At 39.8% G+C, this 18,317-nt stretch overlaps 1 protein-coding gene across 3 annotated transcripts in view; it reads right to left on the bottom strand.

Moving 5' to 3' along the window:
• Positions 1-18,317, bottom strand: part of EGFLAM (EGF like, fibronectin type III and laminin G domains) — a 206,647-nt gene that overhangs the window by 112,931 nt on the left and 75,399 nt on the right. For 2 of the 3 annotated variants that reach the window (XM_077117011.1, XM_077117014.1), the window contains 3 exons: positions 18,115-18,141; positions 7,962-8,079; positions 5,771-5,906 (listed from right to left, as the gene is read on the bottom strand). In XM_077117011.1, coding sequence (XP_076973126.1) covers positions 5,771-5,906; positions 7,962-8,079; positions 18,115-18,141 — 281 coding nt within the window. The remainder of the gene's footprint in view (positions 1-5,770; positions 5,907-7,961; positions 8,080-18,114; positions 18,142-18,317) is intronic. The other variant, XM_077117012.1, reaches the window with a different exon arrangement.

Below are 18,317 nucleotides of genomic sequence, written 5' to 3'. Positions count from 1 at the left end.
AAAATAGTCATTGAACTCTTTAATCTGCCCTTTTTAGTAGTTGACAAAGCTCTGAAGCAAATTTAACCAATAGGCGATCCCTATAAAAATACTGTGGGTATGTTAAATGAAAGCTACTCTTCATCTTTAACCACCCTGTTAGATAGCATATGTGAAGCATGGTTCCCTAATTGGAACATCAGTGATGACAAATATTTTTCTAGGCCTTTGGTTTTCATTGCCACCATACTATATGTTTTTTGCTTATGAAAAAGGAACTAACCCTGGGGAAATTCCTAGGCAAAAGAAGGATGGTTTCTCAGATATTTATGGCCAAAATATTTCAAAGTATAGGTAGCTATATTTGTATGTGATTCTTATTTTAAAACACTAAACATTGCTGTCCACAAAGAAATTTTCAGGATCGCTTTAGAAAAGAAATAGTCCCCTTTACCTCAAATGCATGCGTCTCTGTTTTAAAAAAACATGTAAGGTTTTAAGTACAATGCAAAATAAATTACATCCTACAAGCCTATTTAGATTTGCCTCTTCAAGTATTTTCTCTATTAGTTGAGGGGAAAAAAATCCACTTTATCAAGGAATCTAATGAGTATCCCCCAGGCCAACTTTGGGCAGATTATGAAGATTACTCCTTTCTAAAAGTTTTCATCCTGTCTGAGCCAAGGAGGGATCCTCCTCTCTGATGCAGCCACTGAGAGCACCCTTCAGGGTATGCTCTGTTTTGGGGGAAGTAGAAGCTGGATGAGAAACAAAAAATGTACTTGGTCCTAAGCTCTTTCTACTAGACAGCACCATAAATACTTAGAGTCCACCTGAAATAGCAAAGCTAGAAAATAAACAGCCAGTATTCCCATTACACTAGAAATTACTAGACTAGAGCATATGTGATTTCTTGAGTTAAGCATTTATTATCCAGCTAAGTCATTTTATAAAAGTTTTCTTTAGACTATCTCCTAACCAAAGCCTTATATACCATTCAATGGGGATTAAAGAGTAAATGAAAAAGATCAACTGATGTCTAAGTGCCTACCAAGACAGAGAGAGAAAACTGAAACTCAATCCTCCAAGAACAGAATTTAAACAAGAACTTCACATTAAGATAGTTTAAATCTGAGGACAACCTCTGGGGATAAACCAATCTGTACAATTCGTACCCTTGGCCTGCCACAGGCCTGCCTCGTGGATATAACAATGAATGTATGGCTCACCCAGAGACCTGACACATATGTTTCTGTACTCAGGAGGCCTGCAGATAAAAGGAGTTCAATATTAAACATTAAACAGATCTTTCTGGGGAAAAGATAACACGGGAAGACCCCATGAAGCCCTTTACACCAATTGAAGCTTCTGATTTAGAGCCCAGGAAAGCCCTCTCTAAACACACATCCTCGAGTACTCAGCTAAAATGGGTAGATGCTGAGATGTTTACAAATAGGAGAATTTATTTAGCAGCAAAAACTAAATGCCACAACACGCTGTGAAGTCTCTCTTTCTGGAACAACAGCAAACAGCAGCCTAAACAAAGTGTCTCATTTTTTCAGCCAGCAGGGCAAAGGCCAAGCTGAGTCTATGGTTCCACCCACCCCTGAAAGACAGAGCCTAGGCATGGAAAGGACATGGGCTTTGTGAAAAGAACCCTGGGCTGCAAATCAGGATGTGTCCATTCTAGTTTTAATTCTTTCCCCAACACTCACTTTACCTTGGCAAAACAAGAAGCAACTGAGTCTCCTTTTCTTCCTTTGCAAAATGGAAATGGTATCATGATGAAAAGGAAGCAAATGCCTATTGAATATCTATTATGGATACTCTCCAAAGACTATGACCAAAACCCTGTGATGGATGTCACATTAGTCTGATATTACAGATGAGAAAACAGATGTTCTAAGATAAAGAAGCTTGACCAAAATTGCTTATTCTAGACATAACAGAGGTTCAATTATGAATACAAAAGCTGGGACCAGAGGTTGGCTTTCTCCATAATATCGTGTTTTATGTAGAAGTCCGAGGCATCCAAGAATCTAAATATGAAGCTAACCTTCCAAGATGTTGTGAAGGTAAATTTGTCAATATAGACGAAAAAAAAGTCAGTTAATAGTTTGTTAGAATGATGTATAATTTTGAAATATTTATGCAGGGGAATGTGTATCCTCAAATGTTAGGGACAGTTCTGAATGCCAATATGCATTTTTGTTGGAGAGGGATTATAATTATTAAACACATGTACATAATTCCCATGTGTACCTTATGCTTTTATAGGGTAATTTGTTTTGTGATTCTACAGTTCGTGATTATTTTTTTATTAGAGAAGTAGTAGGTTTATAGGAAAATCATGCAGAAAATACAGACTTCCCATGTATACCTCTATTATTAACCCTTTGCTTGAGCATGGTCCATTGGTTACAACTGATGAAAGAATATTATTACAATTGTTCTATTAACTATAGTCCATGTTTTTACAATAGGGCTCACTGTGTGGTTGTATGGTCCTATATCGTTGCTTTTAAATTTTTATTCTAGCTACAAACAACCTTTCAGTCACTTTCAAATATATAATAAGTGCTGATGATTACATTCAAAATGTTGCACAGAGTTTCTATTTAGGATGATGGAAAAGTTTTGGTAATGGATGGTGGTGATGGCAGCAAGACACTGTATGGGTTTTTAACGTATACAAAGTTCTTTCTCATAGGTGATTTCACTTGATCCTCCTAATCACACACTAGAAGTCTAGAGGGAATTAGCACCCAAGTTTTGTAGATAAGGACATTGCAGTAGCTGCCTCTGGGCCCATGCCGCCTCCATTTGTCCCACTTCTGATTTCAGTGGCAGCTATGTTGTGGCGTTTCACATGAGCTCAGACTTGCCTTGTACAACCAGCATTTAACCTCAACCACATGCAGTTCCCAAATCAATCCTCTTTATATCTCAGGCTCTCCCTACTTATCTCACAAAGGAGCAGAGCCTAGAAGTTTGGGGTAGTTATATCCTCAGGGAAACCTTCAATCAACAGTAGAGGACAGGAGCCAGCGGGTAAATGGACAAATGTGGGTCTCTCTGTAGGCTTCAGAGAGCTTTGGTGGAATCAAGGCTTCATCAAAAGGTCCCGTTGCTTACAGCAGTGGCGGCAATAACACATTCTTATACATCCTCCTTCCCACCTCACTCCCTCCACTCTCTCATTCCTTCTTCTAAATGAACTATTTTCATAAAAGTCCTCGTCTGAGGCTCTGCCTCTGGGGGGGACCCAAAGTGTGAGAGGGGCTGGGGCTTCCATATATCAAGAGCCTGACTGAAATTGAAGCCAATAAAAAGGAAAACACAGCAGAGGGACAAATGGAGACAAATTGCTGATAAGATGGGGGCTCAGTCTTCCTTGAATTTATATTTGAAACTGGACTTTACAGTTACAGGAGCCAAAACTCATCTCTCCTTTCGAACTTCTACCATCACCTGCAATCAAATAAGCCCTGCCTGGAATAAGTTCTGTACTCCACCATTAAAGAGACTCAGGACACATTATCTCTCTGAGGAAACAAACATTGGATTTTCACTACCAAGGAATAGGCCTGGATGTCAAGAAACAGAAGCAGAGTTAATAAAATCTTGGCAGAATCCTTTCCCCTAGCTTTAGAGAGCCTCAAGAATGAGGTGCTGAACCAATCTATTTATGAATCCCTGAAGCTGCAGGCCTCAGACAAAACCTATCACCTTTGATGTCAGAGTAGCAACTCAGCAAACATTGTTTTCAGACTCACTCAGCAAGGTGCTTCCTTTAGAATGCAACTGTCACCAGAGTTCAGAGGAAGGACCTGAGAATTTGTTTGGGAATTTGTTTTGTTCACTTTTTTTTCACTTAAAATTATACAGCAGCAAAATATTAATAATAAATAAATAAATACATAAAAAGAAAAACAAAGAGTAATTCTGGGACCAGTTAGAACTCGGCATCAAAGGATTGGGAAAATCTTGACCGAAAGGGGGAAGAGAGAAATGAGACAAAATAAAGTGCAGTGGCTGACAGATTTCAGAGTCCAGAGGTTATCCTGGAGATTATTCTTACACATTATACAGATATCCCTTGTTTAGTTTATGGTGTATTAGAGAAGCTAGAGAGAAGTACCAGAAATGGTAGAGCTGTGTTCCAGTAGCCCTGTTTCTTGAAGATGATTAATATAATATAATGACACAGCTTTTACAATGTGACTGTGTGATTGTGGAAACCATGTGTCTGATGCTCCTTTTGTCTAGGGTATGGATAGATGAGTAAAAAACATGGATAAGGGCGGGCCGCGGTGGCTCAGCGGGCAAGAGTGCTTGCCTGCCATGCCGGAGGACCCCGGTTCGATTCCCGGCCCCAGCCCATGTAAAAAACAAACAAACAAACAAAATATAATAAAACAAGAAAATGTTTAAAGATGTTTCCCTTTCTTCCTCCCTTCCTTCCTTCCATCCTTCCTTCCTTCTCTCTGTCAAAAAAAAAAAAAAAAAAAAAAACATGGATAAAAAAATAAATAATAGGGGGAACAAAAGTTAAAGTAAATTGAGTAGATTGAAATACTAGTGGTCAATGAGAGGGAGGGGTAAGTGGTATGGTATGTTAAGAGTTTTTTCTTTTTTTATTTCTTTTGCTGGAGAGATGCAAATGTTAAAAAAAAATGATCATGATGATGAATACACAACTATGTGATGATACTGTGAGCCCTTGATTGTACTCCATGTATAGAATGTTTGTACGTCAAGAATGTTTGTATGTTGGTTTGTTAAGGACTGACAATAAAAATATATATGTAAAAAAGAGAAATGTAAAACACAATTACACAGCAGCATTGATATTCAATGTTTTGAATGTTTCAATGTTTACATCTGTAAAAAAGCTTTTAGAGAAATCTTCCAAATAACTGTTCTACCTCTGATAAGCTGAATAATATGAACTAGAGAGGTACGAGAGGGAAAAACAACAACAACAAAACAAAAACTTGCCCCACAGCAATACAGATGTGAAAGTAACAGTGAGTTGTGCTTGTTTTAAAGGTTTTTTTTTTCCACCCCCTGAGAAAAGATACCATCAAATATTTACTTTAAATACAGTGTTTCAAAGCCAGGCAGGCAAGTTTCAAGGTTGGAATGCAAGCAGGCTTCTTGGCAATGGTGCCTCAGGGGGTTTTTCAGAACCTAGAACAGTCTGTGAATGCAGAAGGGAAATGGGGAGGAGGTTTTGAATGGGGACAGGTTCACTGGCAATCCACATACTCAACAGGTATGGGGACAGAGCCAGATCAAGGAGAGGTACATATCAAGCTTCTCCAGAGAATCAGAACCAACAGAATACATGAAGAGATTATTTTTAAGGAATTACCTCAAGCAGTTCTGGAGGTCAGCAAGTTTGAAATCTACAGGGAAAGCCACCAGATTGGAAATTCAAAAAAGAATTGATAATGTAGTCAGGGCAGAATTTCTTCCTCTCTGGGACATCTTGGTTTTTTGCTCTTAAGGCTTTCAACTGATTGGATGAAGCCCACCATGTTACGGGAGGCAATCTCCTTTACTTAAAGAGAACTAATGGTAGATGATAATCATATCTACAAGATACCTTCACAGAAAGGTTCACACACAAAATTAACATCAAAGCAGGATATATACATAGACTTCCAAGCCTTTGTCCTTTCTTCATCACACATGTGGTAGAAACAACTCTCCCTCTAGTTTTATATCATGCTTGGAATATCTGAGGTCAATATATTTGGCTTTTGAATATGACACACAGACTTACTTGATGAATTCCACAGAATAGTACTGAATAGGGGAGCTTCCTTCACTCTCTCCAGGTTTCCAAGATAGGGCGACCTCGGAATCGGAAACCACAACGACCTGTGGCTGCTGGGGTGCTGCTGGAGGCAGGCAGGAATCTAGGTGAGACAACAAACACTAGACTTGGCTGGACTCTCAGCTGTTGGAGAGGTTTAATGCATTAAAAATCCATGTGTGTCCTGAAACCAGAACATCTCTATTCAGAAAAGCCTCAACAACCAACCAAAAAACCCCACAAAACTCCTGAAATAAATCTGCACCACTGGATGCAGCATGTAAAGTTTGAATCAATGAGAACCAGTCTTCTCAGTTTCTTTCCCCAGCACTCCTGGCTGGAAATCCAGCTACAGGTGGTTCAGGCAGTTGGCCCACATGTCCGTTTTAAAACCATCAAGAACACTCCCACCGACGTGATGCCCAGGGGTGTAAACCTCCCTGGCAACATGGGGCAGAAATCCTGGAACGAACTGGGACTCGGCATCAAGGGATTGAGAAAAAATTCTCAACTGAAAAGGGTAAAAGAGAAATGAGACAAAATAAAGTGTCAGGGGTTAAGATTTCAAACAGAGTCAAGAGATTATTCTGGAGGTTATTCTTACACATTATATAGATATCCCTTTTTTGCGTATGGTGTATTAGAGAGGCTGGAGGGAACTGTCTGAAAATGTACAGCTGCGTTCCAGTAGCCATGTTTCTTGAAGATGATTATATAATGATACAGCTTTTACAATGTGACTGTGTGATTGTGAAAAACATGTGTCTGATGCTCCTTTTGTCTTCAGTATGGACAGATGAGTAAAAAATATGGATTAAAAATAAATAAATAATAGGGAAAACAAATGTTAAAATAAATTGAATAGATTGAAATACTAGTGATCAATGAAAAGGAGTGGTAAGGGGTATAGAAAACAAATGGGGAAACAAAGGTTAAAACATATTGGGTAGATGGAAATATTAGTAGCCAATGAGAGGGAGGGGTAAGGGGTATGGTATGTATGAGTTTTTTCTTTTTATTTCTTTTTCTGGAGTGAAGCAAATGTTCTAATAAATGATCATGGTGATGAATATACAACTATGTGATGATATTGTGCGTCACTGATTATACACCAAGCATGGAATGTTTATATGTTAAGAACGTTCATGTTTGTATGTTGTTTTGTTTTGTTGATAACAATAAATAAAAAAAAAAGAACACTCCCACCACCTAACAACCTTTGATCTCTGTCTGCATGTCTGAATTGATATTTACCTACAAGGAAAATCAAATAAACCAAAATAAATGTTTATTAATGCTATTTACTTTCTATTTTTCTTTTGTGCTTTTCGTCCTATAATCAGAATAATACATATCATTGGTAGGACTTTTGGAAAGCACCCTCATGGGTAGGAGTCACCCACAATCTCATCACCCCAAGGTAAGCGCTGCTATTGTCACATCCAGACTTTCATACCTCCCAACCTTTGTTCAGGCTGTTGCTTTTGCCTGGAACACTTTTCCTGCCTTCTCTTTTGGGTGAAATCCTATACACCTTTCAAAATTGGGGCCAAAGTTAGTATTCTTTCTAAAACCTGAGCCTCAGCACAGGCTCATTCGCCCCCTTATTCGTCAGCCCCCCATGTACTCCATCTCCTGTGTGCACACCCCGAATGCATGGAGATACTTGGCTTACCATTTGCTTCTTCCTCCACGTTGAGCTCTTCCCTGCATTGACTGATGGGTCCAATTTCCAGCTTCCATGGTCTAGCATGGTGCCACCTCAGTGAGCATTTGCTGGATTCCCTTGGCCTATAAATGTCTTCTCCCATTCCCCTTCCTTACCTCCTTAAATCTTCCTCACTCTCCAGATCTCAAGTTCATGGTCATCCCCCCAGGGAAATCCTCCTTCACCTCTACAGTCAAGTCTTCTTTTGTCCATTCTTGTGGCACCATATGCACCCTATGGCAACATATGCCACACACATATAACACACAATCTGCTTGTGCGTTAATTAGAAAGTGCTTTGACTTAACCCACTAGACTCTAAGTTTTGTAAAAGGCAGGGACTGTGCTTGTTTTATTTGGCACATCATCAAGACGTGCCTGACCTTCACCAAGATCTGCTACATGAAGACATGAATTTTCCTTTTATTAATGAATTTGAACCCATTTTACCTTGAGACAAAGTGGTAACATGTCGAGGAGAGCTAAGTCGCCCTTTTCCACTCTGGCTGTAAGCTGCGACGCTCACTAGATATTCAGTGTCTGGTTTTAAATCTCCTATCACTTCCTCCTGTTGAGACCAGACAAGAAAGGCACAAACAATCAGAAATTTTGTTTGGGTAAACCAGACAACTTCAAAGAGGGGTGCATTTCAAGGAGCTTATTTGAGAGTCCTGTGAAATTGCTTCAGACAGAGAATATTTTGCCTTCTCTAGGGCTGACCAAGTTTTTAAGTTTGCAGAGGAACACACCCTGACACATTTCCCAGGACTGGAGGATTACACGGTTCTGGAACTGTGGCTCCTTCAATATCAATTGTTGCTCTTAACCTGTGAAGTCTGCTCAGAGGACTAGGCTACCAGATCTCCAGGGTTGGAATGACCCAGTTGTTTCCTTTCATCTGCACCATCACAGATGGGGAGGTATGAGCCACAACAAGAGTCTGAGACCTTGATTTGTACATGCATCAGAATCACCAGGACTTCTTTAGATTGCTGAACCCCACCCATAGATCTTCAGATTTCACAGGTCTGGGGAGGGGCTAAGGAATTGCACTTCTAACATGTTCCCAGGTGCTGCCGCTGCTTGTCCAGGGACCCCACTTGGAGAACCACTGCGATAGAGGACAGATGTGCATGTGAACCTCCCCTGCACCAACAGCCCTGACCAGAAAGAGCAGAGCCTCAGATGAAGAAGATTCACTCCACCTTGGGCTTGAGTAAATTTTGTACCCCTGTATCAAATGCTAATTTAGCATTTAATATATATCACAAATTATTATTATTTATCCTAAGCATTGTAAGCCACTTGGGAGTGTGGATCATGTCTTGTTGCTAAGGAGAAATAGTCAACTAATCAACAAAAATTTAAAAAGCATTCAGCAAATAATAATCAAATACTTAATATAGTAGTTCTTAACCCTGACTTTACACAAGCCCGGAATCACTTGGAGATCTAAAAAAACATGGATGCCTGGGCTCCACTACAGACCAGTTAATTCAGAATCTCCAGGAGTCAGGACCCAGCTTCTGTTTCTTTTAAAGCTCTTCAGGTGGTTCTCGTGTACATGCAGGTTTGGAAATCACTGGTCTAAGGCACGGTTCACTTCTGCTATTCTGAAAACCCTCCGTTTCCTCTCCAGTCTCTCTCCTCCATTTCCCACCTCTCCTTACCAACCTGATACTTTGTTAAGTATTTACTGTGCTTGAGTCACTCCCATGTTAAAAATGATCATTCCCCCACCACCCATGCCTCGCTCCAGCTCCTCTCCTCAGAGGTAATCTTCTTGAAGAAGCTGTTTTCACTTCCTTCACCTCACTTCCAAAAAGCCTATTGAGATGTTCTTACCAAAGTCACTAGAACAACTTTGTAGTAAGTCCAATGGATATGCCTCATTCTTTACTTGACTTTCTGCAAATTTCAATACTGTTGTCTATCCTTATTTTTCAGAACTCTTGGTTCCCTTGGAAACCATGACTCTTCTCTTTCCTGACCTCCTTCTACTTGCCCGGTTGCACCTTCTCAATATTTTCCATTCACTTCCATTTCTCCTCTTATTCCTTAAGTATTGGCCTTTCCCAGAGCCTCATCCCTCAGCAACTTCTTTTCTTACTCTATAGAATCTTGATTGGGTAAGCCCATCTCCAGCTCCAGCCATCTCTTGATCTCCAGACATGAATTTGTGACTGCCTCTTGAACATCTCCACCCAATTAAAACAAAACTCAACATGACCCAAGCTCTACTAATTGTACCTCCTTCTCCTACCAAAAGCAAAACAAAACAAAAACTGCTCTACTGCTTCTGTTCTCCTACTGAATAGCAACCATAACCTTCATCCAGTTACCCAAGCCAAAAATACTTGACATTTTCCCCTCTTTATTTATTCCTTCTCCCTAAATGCCATTCAAAAAAAATCATCAGTGCAGTTATTCTACCTCTTTCATAACACTCAAATCTGTTTATGCCATTTCATCTTTACAATCATTCAAGTCCATGTCCTCATGTTAATGGCAATGGTTTCTGATGCTCCCTGCCGCCAACACTACTGCCTTGGCCCTCTAATCTAGGCTTCACACTGCAAAATGATCTACCCAAACCCCAGACCTGATCTTCTTACTTCCCACTTTAAAAGCCCCTGAGAATGGCATATTTGTGTTGCTCTGTTCCAGCATTATCTCGTGCCCCTTCCCCTCCTTGCATTCTATATTCCAATCAGATTCAAGAACTTGGCAGGGCCCAAATTTATACCATAGAATTCCTTGCATCTGGGCCTTTGAACCTGCTGCTCCCTAATGAAATGCTGTTCTCCCCACTTTTGCTTGGCTCATCCCTTCTCAACCTTCATGACTCAGTTCAGCTGAGACATTACCTCATTTCTCTGGCCCCCAGCCCCCAGTCTGTGCTTCCCTGGCGTCCTTGGTATACCTCAATCTCAGCACTACTCATGTTATATTGTAATTGTCTGTTTATTTATCACCTTATCCCCACCCATCTGAAGATGGGAAGATGTACTTATTCTTCTGGCATCCCAAAGCTTAGTAGAGTATCAGACATGTAGCAAATACTCAAGCAATACTTTCTGATGAATGAAAAAAAAAATGGACTAATGGGTGAAGAGAAGAAAGAAGTCAAACCAAGATGTACAAAACAAACAGATTACTTTGTCAATAAATGGGTTTCTCCCCCTGACTTCTCCATCTTGATTAACATCATCAGTACATCTGCCCCAGACCCAGGAGCTAGTCACTCCTCTTGTTCTTGTCTCTCCTGCCACCTCCACCACGTCTTTCAGACCTACTCTCTTCCTTCCATCTCCACCCCAGGGCCTTAGTTTAGGTCCCTATATTTCCTGACCTGGACCATTTCTATTATCTTCTAAAGAGTGTCTATTTCCCATCTGCCCGCCACCTTGCCTCTCATCCCCACTCCCTCCTACATGCACTGCATAAGGCGTCTTTGCTAAACAAAAAGATCTTCTTTTTCAGTTCCCCCTCCCTCTCTACTGCCTTGTTCACTTGCATCCCAGTCCCATCATCTGTTCCCTGGTTTCATGTCAGGTTGGGCAGTTAGGAGACTGGAGGCAGCAGGTGAATACACCACCTCTCTTCTCATGCCTCTCCTGGAATTTTTTCTCATGGAATCAGCAATATACTTTCAAGCAAATTTGACCATTCCCGGGTTTTGCTTTAGGATCTCCTTCTCCTGTGAAGTTATTTTGCTGGATGAAGTAAGGAGGGAGGGATGATGTGGTTTCACAGATTACGATCAGTATCAGCTATGAGCCGATACTAAATACAGCTACTATTAGCCACACTTTACTGGGTGTTTTCTCTGTTCCAGGTTGAAGGGGTCTTATTTAATTTTTCCTTCAGCCCTACGAGCTAAGTGTTATTTTTATTCTCATTTACAGGGGCACAAACTGAAGCCCTGAAAAGCAAATAACTTGCCAAAGATCATATACTTAGTAAATGGCAAAGTGGGCATCTGAACCCTGCTTTGTTTGACATCAAGGTTCGAGTTCTAATTGGATAATACGTGTACGAAAAATATTAAATAATATTTAAATCAACAAAAAATACTATTATAAACACTGAAGATCAAATTACTATTACTCTATCTATGAACTTGGAAGTTCAAGTGATCACTAATAGTCAAGATATTAGACTTTGAACTTGAACAGACACTTCTCAGAAGAGGAAACACAAATGGCCAAAAGGCATATGAAGAGATGCTCAACTTCCCTGGCTATTAGAGAAATGCAAATCAAAACCACAATGAGATATCATCTCACACCCACCAGAATGGCCATTATCAATAAAACAGAAAATGATAAGTGCTGGAGAGGATGTGGAGAAAGAGGCACACTTATCCACTCTTGGTGGGAATGTCAAATGGTACAACTGCTGTACAAGGCAGTTTGGCGGTTCCTCAAAAAGCTAAATATAGATAGAATTGCCATATGACCCAGCAATACCATTGCTAGGTATCTACTCAGAAGACATGAGGGCAAGGACACAAACATTTGCAAACCAATGTTTATAGCAGCATTATTTACAATTGTCAAGAGATGGAAACAGCCAAAATGTCCATCAACAGACAAGTGGCTAAACAAACTGGTATATACATACGATGGAATATTATGCAGCCATAAGACAGAATAAAGTTATGAAGGATGTAACAACATGAATGGACCTTAAGGACATTATGCTGAGTGAGATCAGCCAGAAACAAAAGGACAAATACTGTATGGTCTCACTGATATGAACTGACATTAGCGAATAAACTTGGAGAATTTCATTGGTTACAGAGACCATCAGGAGATAGAAATAGGGTAAGATATTGGGTAATTGGAGCTGAAGGGAAACAGATTGTGCAAAAGGAGTGAATGTAAAAACTCAAAAATGGACAGCATAATACTACTTAACTGTAATACAATTATGTTAAAACAGAATGAAGATGAATGTGAGAATGATAGAGGGAGAAGGGCTGGGGGCACAAATGAAATCAGAAAGAAAGATAGATAATAAATACTGAGATGGTATAATCTAGGAATGCCTAGAGTGTATAATGATAGTGACTAAATGTACAAATTTTAAAAATGTTTTTGCATGAGGAAGAATAAAGGAATGTCATTACTGCAGGGTGCTGAAAATAGATGGTAATTAATATTTTAAAATTTCACCTTATGTGTGAGACTAAAGCAAAAAATGTTTATTTGGTACAAAATTTATTTTTGAATAGTGCATTTCCTAATATAACTTATGTAGACAGCTTAATTGAACACCATAAGTACATGGAACCTTGAGTAGGACATGAGATTTTGTTGGTTTGTCCAGGTGATGCCCTGATGAATCCCAGAGTGATTTGAACAGTGAGTGGAAAAGTATTTGCAAGCCCCCTTCGGGGAATGGTGAGAGCGGGGAGAAATTCAACTTCCCCAAGTTGAATTCTTGATATTCTCACGAGCAGTGTGGACAACCAAAGCTACAGGCTGAGCCCCCCAGTCTTGGGGTTTGTTCATATGAAACTTAACCCCACAAAGGATAGGTCAAGTCTACTTAAAATTTAGGCCTAAGAGTCACCCCCAAGAGAGCCTCTTTTGTTACTCAGATGTGGCCTCTCTCTCCAGCCAACACAACAAGCAAACTCACCACCCTCCCCCTGTCTACGTGGGACATGACTCCCAGGGGTGTGGACCTTTCTGGCAACGTGGGACAGAAATCCTGGAATGAGCTGAGACTCAACATCAGGGGATTGAGAAAACCTTCTTGACCAAAAGGGGGAAGAATGAAATGAGACAAAATAAAGTGTCAAAGGCTGAGAGATTCAAACAGAGTCAAGAGGTTATCCTGGAGGTTATTCTTACGCATTAAATAGATATCACTTTGTTAGTCAAGATGTAGTGGAGAGGCTGGAGGGAACTGCCTGAAAATATAGATCTGTGTTCCAGTAACCGTGTTTCTTGAAGATGATTGTATAATGATATAGCTTTCACAATGTGACTGTGTGATTGTGAAAACCTTGTGTTTGATGCTCCTTTTATCTACCTTATCAACAGATGAGTAAAACATATGGAATAAAGATGAATAATAGGGGGAACAAATGTTAAAATAAATTTAGATTGAAGTGCTGGTGATCGGTGAGGGGGAGGGGTGGGGGGTATGGTATATATGAATTTTTTTCTGTTTTCTTTTTATTTCTTTTTCTGAATAGATGCAAATGTTCCAAGAAATGATCATGATGATGAACATGCAACTATGTGATGACATTGTGAATTACTGATTATATATGTAGAATGGAATGATCAAAAGTTAAGAATGTTTGCATTTGTTTGGTGTTTTTTTTGGTATTTAAAAAAAAATTAAAAATTAATAACAATAAAAAAGAAATTAGACTTAGAGAAGTCTGTTATCTAGATTAAAAAATAATTACACACTTTCCTAGAGGTAGAGGATTAGTGCTACCTTGAACCTGGTGCATTCTGAAAGGAAGAGGGTGACCTTCCCAGAAGCCACTAGTTTTTAGTCTATGGCTTTTTGCCTACCAAAAGGCTGTCAAGTGTGTGTAAGGGACTGAGAATCAATGGGTTTGAGTGGTTGAGCCTATGAAAGATGGATTGGATTCAGTGATTTAACAGTCACTTCTTCCTCACATATCTCTCTTTCCAAATGGAATCTCTCCTTAGATTTTGTCTTGTGACACCTTTGGATTCTTTACTGAAACATCACAGAAATCCACAAATCCTAGCAATTCTATCCTTAAATGGTCTATAAAGACTACTTCAGTCTTGCATCAAACTAGATAAGGTTCTGAAAATACTCTTTTCAAAGGTATGTTTCTGTGTGAGTGTATGTGTGTATGTTTTACCTTGTGGACGTTTGAAAACAAGTCAAGATGTTTATCACTTTTGGACTTTATTTTTACACAAGATGGTAGAAAACAGAAAGAGTGAAAGAAATTGCTTTCTTAGAATAGAGGTCAGAAGAAATTCAATAGTCTTCTCTGGCCCTCCCTGCTTATTTTTGGCAAAGTTCAGTGCTTTGCTGCAACATAATCTTGCCTCATGTTTGTCTAGCCCTTCCTTAAATGCAAAATCCCTTCCAAAATCTAAAACTCCCTCTTTTGTCCTCTCAACACCACCTGGTAGCTGTCACATGGTCAGTGTAGCTCTACCTATATAAGAGGGAGCCAAAGCCAGTCATTTCACTAAGAACAAGGAGAAAGCTTTTAACCACATAAGCCATTCTCCAGGAATCTTGTGCAGATCATCAGACACAACAAATTTTACCTCATGATTGGTATAACCTTAATAGTTTGCATTTCTACCAAAATTTCATCCTTGCAACAACTCTGTGAGGTCAGTCTTATTATCCTCATTTCACAGATGATGAAACTTGACCCAGAGAATTTACATAACTGCCACTCTGCCCTTCAGGGCAGCAGTGAGTCTGGTGTCCCTCATAAAACCCACATGACTTCATAAGTTTCCACTTGTCTGACTCCCAGACATAGCATGTCTAATTCTCAGGCTCAAGCCTTGCTTGTCAGATGTCCAACTATAGTCCCATTCTCTTCACTTACGGGCTGTAACAGGGATGACTCACTGCCTCCATTTATTCTCTCCTTTCTCATAGTAGAAGCCTCATATTTCAGTTAGGCCATGGCCACTCAAAGACTACATTTCCCAGCCTTCCTTGCATCTAGATGCAACCATGTGACTAAATTCTGTCGAATAGAATGTGAACAAAAGTACTGAGGACAACTTCTGAGTTAGCCCTTAAAAGGAAGAGATATGTTTCCTTTCTTCTTTCCTCATCTATTGGCTAGAATGTGGATGTGGCAATAGCCATTTTGGACCATGGGGCGGAGACCTGAGGGGTTGGCAGGACAATGTATCAGATTCTAGAAACGGTCATCAGAACAGTCCTAAACTGCTTACATCCAGACCATTAAATGAAGAACACATAAATGCACATCTTGTTAGAGTCACTGCTATTTAAGTCTCTGCTAGACTTTTATCAATCAATATATCACCCAATGTACAAAAACAACTTGGGCAGCAATGTAAGAGAAGACTCTGAAAAGATGGGGCTATTATTTGCTGAATACCTCACTTTGCAATGGTGAAACCATGTTGAAAGGCTCTGAATTCAAATCTCTGACCCTGCTTTCAGACCTCATCTTTACCCTCTCTTATGCTGCTCATTTCTCCTGCAGCTGGACATCCCAATCATTTGCTTTCAGAAATGAAACCAGAGGTCATCCTATTCAGAGGTGTAGACATGAAGGTCCTACAGAGAAGGCATCCAGTAGCACAGATCAGAGGAGGCCTGAAGTGGTCAGGGTACTAAACGAGGAGCCAGAAGGCTCAGCTTCTGCTGCCAAACTAGCTGTCTGGTCCTGGAGACACCCTTAGCCTCTCTGGGCCAAACGTTCATCTCTGCAATTCCATGATTCTTCAAGATAACACTAATTGGTAGCTAACAATCTGGGATTAGTGAACTTGGATTCAACATCACAGTTAACCTTACAAGTCTGCTGGATCTTGGTTGCCTTAGCAGAAGTTAGGAATATGTAGCGTCATCAGATGAAAGGCACCAGAGAAGTAGGAAAGTGTTACTACCTTCCAAACACTCTGTTATGGGTTGAATTGTGCCCTCCCAAAAGATGTGACCATGTTCTAAATCCTGGTCTGGTGAATGTGACCTTATGTGAAAATAGGGTCCTTGAAGACATGATTAATGAAGATGAGGCCAAACTGGATTAAGGTGGGCCCCAACCCATTAAGACTGATGTCTTTGTAAGTAGAAGAAAGTTTGACACAGACACAGACTGACCGATACTGGGATGACAGGTGAAGATGGAAGAGACAAAGATTTCAGTGATACATCTGCAACTCAAGAAATACCAAGGATGGCAACTCAAGAAATACCAGAGGCTAGAAGAGGCAAGGATGGATTCTCTCCTACAGGCTTGAGTGGGAGCATGGCCATGCCAACACCTTTATTTCAGATTTCTATCCCCAGAACTGTGAGACAATAAATTTCCATTGTTTTAAGCAATCCAGTTTGTTATGGCAGTCCTAGGAAACTAAGACACATCCTTTATCTGATGGCCTGCAGGAAGGCTGTGCAGGGCAGAGTGGACCTGTAGGGACTTCTATTCTGCAAGTGGTCACAGAAAGTTAGAGGCCATCTTCCAGGATGTCTCAACATGGCATTATTGGCTTTGAGAGTGGCAGATGTCCCTTGTGTGGATCTGTACTACATATTGAAAGAGAGTTAGCATGCCTAATGCCTGTCCATTAAAATTCACACCTGCCTTTTCACATGCCCCCTATGGGACAGAGATACCCCAAATCAGGAGCAACTGCTAGTGCACATTTTATAGTTGAAGGGAGTCAGGTCCAGAGATTCAGAAAGTTCATTTGTTTTGCCCAAGATGTAAATTTCCCAATTCCTGGGTAAGTTTCCTCTCTTTAACCTTGGATAAGAACCAAACAGAATCACTGCTCTGGGTGGACAATACTGGTGGACTCCAAAGCAGGATAGTGGCCATCCCACTGGGTGAGCAAGGCGATCTGCTGAGATGCCAAAGGAAAACAAAAGAGCTTCTTATTTCTCGTTTATTTCCTCCTTTAAAATTCTGCAGAGTTTTGAAATGTACATAATATATTCATACAGTAGCAGATATATAATTCATAATTATATAAATATACATATATTGTTGCATGTTCAAATATGCACCTTTAGAATTCTGCAGTTTTATAATGTACATAATACATTCACATAGTAGCAGATATATAATTTATAATCACATAAATGTACATATATTGGTACATGTTCAAATATTTTTAAATTGATAGTATCCATGATCAAAAAGTACAGAGACCATTGATCTAAACATCCTTTTCTACTTCTAACTTTAGCAATTACTAAATTGTCCTGATATGTGTTATAATTTTTTACCAGAATGCAATGTTATGCTAAGGAAAACATAAGGTGGGTGTGACATGCTAAGTCTCTCTACAGGCAGATTATCAAGCAACGCATCAGAATTCCATATAATAAGCCAGGTTATTTTGGTCATTCTATCATTTAAATAAGACTAACCATTTATCAGTCCAATCCTCCCTTTGGCATTCAGTCCAGGAAATCAAATCAACCATTTTTAGGTAATTCAGTATGATCTTATTGAAAAGCCTGGAATTGTTACAGGGAATAAGAAAAGGAAAAAGAAAGTGGGGACACGCTGTCTCACACATGAGAGTGATGCTTCACTAGTTTAAATATTTTCTCTCCCTTTCAATAAGTTTCACCTAGTCTTGGAATAGAGTTTAAATTACTTCAGCCTTTTAAAAAATGTTCCTCTTTGCCTTTCACTGCCATGTGAGAGGAAGAAGTACACACATGGATAAAACAGACTATTCTAAATGATTAAAATTCATCCTGTATGCCCTGCCATACCTGCTTACACTAGAACCAAGCACTTTCCACTGGGTAACACCCAGTATGAGGGAGACACAGGAAATCAATGTCATGATGAGACAAGACCCCCTGAATCCTGGGTTGGGGCAGGGGTTTAACTTTTTAAAAACATACTTACAAAAACTGCCTGATGATAAGGTTGTCCCTGGAAAAGAGAAAAAAAAAAGAAAAACCATAAGAGGAAAGGATCACCTGCCCTGTAGACCCATGCACAGCTAAGGCAATGGACACTCATCTTTGCAATGAGTTATACTGACAACTAATTGAGTTCTTATTCCATGCCAGTCATTGTGTTACCTTGTTCAATGCTCAAGATCCCTA

This window comes from Tamandua tetradactyla, chromosome 9 (genome assembly GCF_023851605.1).
Source record: "Tamandua tetradactyla isolate mTamTet1 chromosome 9, mTamTet1.pri, whole genome shotgun sequence".
NCBI classification, from domain to species: domain Eukaryota; kingdom Metazoa; phylum Chordata; class Mammalia; order Pilosa; family Myrmecophagidae; genus Tamandua; species Tamandua tetradactyla.
The sequence above is the reverse complement of the archived record's forward strand: the minus strand, read 5'-3'. Positions and strand labels throughout refer to the sequence as shown.